The sequence below is a fragment of the Bidens hawaiensis genome, unplaced genomic scaffold, assembly GCF_021521415.1.
Source record: "Bidens hawaiensis isolate Kalapana, Puna unplaced genomic scaffold, B.hawaiensis_p1.1 tig00058051_1, whole genome shotgun sequence".
NCBI lineage: Eukaryota > Viridiplantae > Streptophyta > Magnoliopsida > Asterales > Asteraceae > Bidens > Bidens hawaiensis.
In genome coordinates, this window is record NW_027500482.1 from 44,736 (window position 1) to 51,262 (window position 6,527).

At 33.8% G+C, this 6,527-nt stretch overlaps 1 protein-coding gene across 1 annotated transcript; it reads left to right on the plus strand.

Moving 5' to 3' along the window:
* Window positions 1-3,110: 3,110 nt before the first annotated feature.
* Window positions 3,111-3,791, plus strand: LOC143602155 (uncharacterized). The gene is made up of 2 exons (XM_077079364.1): window positions 3,111-3,435; window positions 3,532-3,791. The coding sequence occupies exons 1-2, from the start codon at window positions 3,111-3,113 to the stop codon at window positions 3,789-3,791; spliced, it is 585 nt and encodes a 194-aa protein (XP_076935479.1).
* Window positions 3,792-6,527: the final 2,736 nt, after the last annotated feature.

Consider the following 6,527-nt stretch of genomic DNA (forward strand, 5'->3'; position numbering starts at 1 on the left):
TGGCATCTTCAAGAAACTCGTTTTTCTCTGACTCAAATGAGGCTTTGAGATCTGAAATCTCTTTGTCCTTCTTTTTGAGGAGTAAGTCCTTGATGCTAATGGCTTTCAGGAGATCAGTGAGCTAGGCTTTGGCCTCTTTCTTGGACAATTCAGCATCTCGAGATATCTGATGGTAACTTTCAACTTTCTGTTATTCCCAAAATAATGTTAGTTTTTCTGCAGATTACTATTTTCAGGATAAGCAAAAATTACTTACTGTTCCAAGAAAGTTAGCAAGAGTTTGAAGCTTTTCTACAACATCGGAGGTGGTCATCTCATCAAAGGGCTCAGTTTCAGCCGAAGTGGTGGCTTTCCTCTTCTTTTGTGCAGCACTTTTTTGGCGAGTAGTTGGAACTCTCACCGAAGGGGAAAGCGTCTTAGAGTGTTCTTGCTTCACCACACGCCTATCCTCAATAAAGTCATCCAAGTCCACCAAGCTAAAAGACTTCGCCTTCGTCATCCCTACACAATGATTCATCAAGTTATGTTCAAGATAACAAAATTCCTGGAAAACCTAAAATACCCAAAACACTTACCAGAGGTCATACTCTCTGCAGCTTTCTCAGCAACCACACTTGTTTCTCTTGTTTCTTCCTCTAACCGAAATTCCCTTTCCTCCGTCGGAACCTTGAACAACGCCTTAAGCCTTTTCTTTGTATCCTTCCTGAGTTTTATCAAGTCCTCAAGCACAACTGTCAAAAAACAAACCCTATCAGAATAAATCATTTACGAAAATAACCTTTATCCTACAAATCTCCTACCCGTATGAACCCATTTAGTAGGCAAGCTCAGCCCATCAGGAATAGAGTCCCGACGAACGAAAAAGAAGTATTTTTTCCAATCGGGGTCCCTACTTGACGCTTTGGGAATCATATAGAGACGGCTAAATTTAGATTGAAGACAGTAACGAAAGGATCCATGGGTTCGAAGGTTATAAGTTGCAGCAATCTCAGGCACGCCAATAGATAGCCCGTAAGTTTTGTTTAGACGGTCGACTGCTGTCAAAACCCTCCACACAATTGGCATGACTTGTGAATACGCGAATCCGGTTACGTCAAAGAACTCTTGGATAAGTGGGGAACAAGGATATGAAAGACCGATGGAAAAGGGATAATAAAAGAAACAGGTTCAGGTTTCAGAAGAGAAATCGGCTTTGACTTTAGGATCAAATGGCCTAATGACAGCTCCAGCAGGTAATAAACCCGATTCTTTCAAAACCCTAATATCTGAATCTTTGAACATGCATTGATCTTCATCGGTCGCCTGAATGAGACCTTGGTCAACGAAATCGTCTAAAGTCGCGAAACGGAAAGGATTGGGTGCGCGAGGGGTTCTTTTCCTCATTTTTTTTGTCAAGATCGAAAGAAGAATTTCAAGAAATTAAAAAGACGAAGATGAGAACTAACCTGAGTTTGATAATCGGAGGAAGATAACTATAATGAAGAAATTGGGAAATGGCTTTAATTATAACCTGGAAGGACGGCTGTAGAGTCTCCTCGATTCCCGCGCGAGTCATGTCACATTTCAGCGATATCATTATTTTTGAAATTTAAAATTTTTACAGCTGTCACGTAGTAAAAATTGGGGGCAATTTTTGGGTGTGGATTTTTATCCTCGTTATTCTGAGGAAGGTACGTTGACTAATTCAATTGTTTCATATTATCTAACTGTTTTGCAGATAAGATCACGTATTAAATATGCCTATAAGAACGTGGATTGCAACGGAATATAACTTGAACTTTGTAAACCGACAAATGTGGAAGCTAACGGCTTGGTTGAAGAATTAGTTTAGGGTTTTCGGATTTTTTGGGATAACAGTTATAATTTTCCTTTTATAAATTGAACTGATAATTTCGATAAAAAACACACTTTCTCACTACTTAGCTACTAGCAATCACTGTATACACTTAAGCACTCGTTATTCTATCAGCTCCACCATTTGTAATCACCATTTTCGTTATTAATAAACTTGACGGTGATAGTTTTCACCGTCCGGGGGTTTTTGTGCCGGCGTTTATAATAATCACGCGTATTTCGACCAAAAGTTAGGCTCATAATCTTTAACCGAAGCTATCCGACTAAAGATTAAGTTGTTCATAATCTTTAACCGGAGCTATCCGACTAAAGATTAAGTTGTAAACTCTTGACCGAAACGAAGTCTATTATATTCAAGGGTTTTTTCCCTCGTGATCATATCCTCGTGTTCAATTTCTTTACTGTTTAGCACCTAGCCTCACGCACTAATTTGATCAGAAGTTGCTTTGTCAATTTTTGACCGAAACATTAATATTTTTCAAGTATAATAATTTAATTAGTTATATTAATTAAGTAAATAAGTATTATGGTTTATTAGTTATATTAATTGAAGAAATAGATGATTAATACATTCTTTATTTAGCTTTAAGCATTTAAAATTTAAAACAAAACTAGTTGTCCATATTCATTTCTTGCATTTCTTGCAATAATATCATTTCTCTCTTAAACCATCCCATATATATATATATATACTATTATAATAAACAAAAATGTTAATTGAACCACAAACCCTTTAGTTAACCTAATATTTTGACAAGTGGCACTCTCATGTAATTTCTAATTAAATTTATTATTTAAAATACAACTTTAATTAAGATTTAAAACATTCCTTATTAGCCTTATCAATCATCACATCAATATTAAATTTACACATTATACTTACCTATATAAATTATTTAAATATTACAATTTTAGATATTGTTAATTTTAGTGTATAGTAACCATATAACCGTTTACAATCTGTACAAAACTAATGTTGTATTCTTTGTTTACGGTTATGGTGGAACTTGTAAAAACTTTTTGTGGAAGACACTTTCTGCTTCAACAAGATCCAAAGGAGAAATAGTTTTGAATGTTGCTTCAAGCGGCATTGCATCTTTATTATTGTCGGGAGGAAGAACAACACATTTGAGGTTTGGAATTTCTATAAATCTTACTGAGGTTTCATCTTGTGGCATTAAAAAACACTGATATTGCCCATTTATTAAAGAAAACAAAGTTATTTATATTGGACGAGGCACCTATGACTCATAAACATGCGTTTGAAGTTTCAGGCAAACCTTGAGAGACATTTCAGTCAAAATGGTAACATGAATTGTGAAAGGCCATTTGGTGGAAAAGTTGTCGTTTTTGGTGGTGATTTTAGACAAACTCTTCCCATTGTTCAAGGCGGCACGAGGCAAGACATTGTTAATGCATCTTTCTGTTCATCCTACCTTTGGGGTATTTGCAAACTAGTTAAACTAACAAAAAGCATGAGGTTAACCGTTGGAAGTGACAAATCTAAAATAGAAGAAACAAAAGAGTTCGCTAATTGGCTTTTGGATCTAGGAGAGGGAAAACTTGGTGGTCAAAACGATGGTGACGCGACTTTTGATATTCCTGCGATCTTCTTATTAAGGTTACCAATGATCCTATTTCACAATTAATTAACTTTGTATATCCTTGTATCCTCAGAGACTATGAAAATCCAGATTTCTTTAGTGAAGGAGCCTTACTCACCAATGAATGAGGTCGTTGAGGAAGTTAACGATCGCTTGTTATCCATGTTTCCAGAAGAAGAGAAAGAATACCTTAGCTCTGATACAGATGAAAATGTTCGTGACACGCTTCAAGAAAATATGTACTCTCCTGATGTTTTTAAATGGATTAAAAATTTATGGAATGTCAAATCACAAGTTAGTACTAAAAGTTGGAGTATTGATCATGCTACTTAGAAATGTTTACCAAATAAAATGGTCTATGTAATGGAACAAGACTATATGTAAAAAGACTTTATAATCGTGTTACTGAAGTTTTCATATCTGGAACCAATATTGGTGACCGCAATTATATTTCAAGAACAAATCTTATACCAACATATAAACAAATTATGTTCAGATTTCAAAGGAGACAGTTTCCGGTTGTTGTTTGTTTTGCAACGACAATCAATAAAAGCCAAAGCCAATCACTTTCTAGGGTTGATTTATTTTTTAGATAACCAGTTTTCGCTCATGACCAGTTATATGTTGCGCTGTCTAGAGTTAAAACAAGAGGACTCAAAGTACTCATTTTTTATGAAAATGGTCAAGTTTAAAAAAAGACTACGAACGTTATATATAAAGAGATTTTTAGAGAGTTTTGTCATGTAATTCTATTTGTCTTCATTGTAATTTATTAGATTTTTAAGTGCATCTTTAGATTCATTAACGTTTTTATAATATAATTTATCCAATCCGTGTATCACACGGGTACCTAACCTAGTATATATATATATGGGGAAAGATCCAATACAATAATAGCTTATCGTACAATAGGTAAGCGAATCCCATTTTTTCACGAAATCGATCCATGAAATCACATCCAAACATCTCGGAATCGTCAATACATATCCAATTAATCATTGGTTCACCGAAAAAAAAAAACAGTTTTGGATCGTTAATCAATCAATTTTTTTACCTTTTTCACGAAAACCGTTTTTGAGCGTTTTAGGGTTTTGGTTGAGCGTTTTAGTACATTTGTCTTGTTTTTTTGTCTTTGAGCATCTTGCGTACCTATCGTACATTAAGACATTATTGTACATCATATCGACTCTATATGTATGTGTGTATGTATGTATTTTTTGTTATTAAAGAGTGTTAAAGATTTTTATTAATAAAGATTTAAAAGTTTTTTTATATAATATAAATTACATAATTAAAATATGTTTGGTTAAAATAGTTATCGGTCAAATATTTTCTAAAAAAATATAGTTTTTATATAAAAATATTTATTATATTATTTACTACAACTTTAATACTTTTTGAGTGAAAGTATATAATACTAATATAATTTTAATAACCGTTATAAAATAGTCTTTAAAATAATGTTTAAACTCTCGTTTCCCGTTCATATCTCAAATCCTAATTAGTTCATTTATTAATCCGTAGTGTTTGGGATTTTCCGTTGATATATCTCGACAAGCGTGATGTTTATTTTGTTATTCTTATCACACTCATTCATCCCTTGCTTATTTGCTAAGGTACAGAGTAATCACTCCCCTCACTTTTACTTGTTTTCCAAACGTTTGGCGACACATGCGTACTTACATTATTTACTTATTATTAGTATTAACACTAGCAATTGTTAACCTTGTGTGCTATCAATTATGTGTCTAACTTACTACTTGTTAATTTGTTTATTTGAACGCATTCGGAGAGGTCCAACATATTCACATTTAGTATGATCATACGGACCGTCGTTGTAGCCAAAGCCCACTTCGCATGGCAATGGTTTTACCAACACTCATTTATTTGCTCATTTGGCTTGATTGTATATCTCATAAGGACAGTTTGCTTAATTTATCATATTATATTGTATTGAATTAACTGATGTTTTACTCACTCAACCTAGTGTTGACAAAATATATCAATTTTATACGCATATGCAAGTTTTAGACTGAATTTAATGCAAGCTTTTGAAAGAGATTTAGATGCTGCTTTTTAAGTTAGAAGAATATTATCAAGGCACAACTTATCAAGACTTAGATTTAAATTTACTTGTTTTGTTTAATCAGTTGTAATTTATTATTTGAAATTGTTTGAATATTTAATTGAATTTAATAGATATTTTCATTTTCAAATTATTGCATGACAGTACCTTGAGAGATATGAACAATCAGTTCGCGCGCCGGTATTTTCGCCTTAAGTTTGGGTGTGACAAAAGTTTAAGAGATTTTATAAAACTTATATTGTTTATAAAGAGAAAATTAGGATTTGCACCTATATGCACATGTGCTTTATGTACGGGAGCACTTTGTATGTCTAATTCTTAAATTAATTGATTTGTACCCTTGTGGTTTTTTGGCGCCCAAAATTGTTCCTTTTCGTCACTTGAATGTTTGTTGACTAAGTGAAATTACTATCATGCCCTTTAATAATAATAATAATAATAATAATAATAATAATAATATAAATCCAGATGAGATCTCAATCCAGAGTTATCAATTCGTCATCCTCATCGCAACCTTCTCCACCACCCACAACCTCCAATCACTTCTAATCATTGCATTCCTCTTCTTTTAATACGTGCCACTGGCTACCTTCATTACCACTCATCCTCCTTCGTCGCCTCCACTACCACTCATCCTCTTTTACTACCAAGATTCGTATAGTTGTTACCGTAAACACATTTGAATCTATTCATCAGAAAAATGAGGTTCGCCGAAAAAACGAACTAATCGCAGATATAAATTTTATGGCAAAACAACCAACTCGTGGGTTCTGGAGGACGTCGGAGCCGGAGGAGGCGAGTATTACCATTGGTGTTGAAGATAAGCTAGAGCCAGATGTGGCGAGGGTCACCATTGATGTCAAATCTAGGGTTTCTGGTTTTCACGTTTGGGGAAATTATGGTTTCAAATGAGAGGTTTTGTGAATGATTTAACTATTATATTAACCTGGTCAGTAATCCATATCACTTGCTTTCAAAATCTG

Coding starts and splice junctions, on each gene's coding strand:
- LOC143602155 (XM_077079364.1), top strand. CDS start 3,111: ATGCGTTTGAAGTTTCAGGCAAACCTTGAGAGACATTTCAGTCAAAAT. Junction 3,436..3,531: donor ACTTGGTGGTCAAAACGATG/GTGACGCGACTT, acceptor TTGTATCCTCAG/AGACTATGAAAATCCAGATT.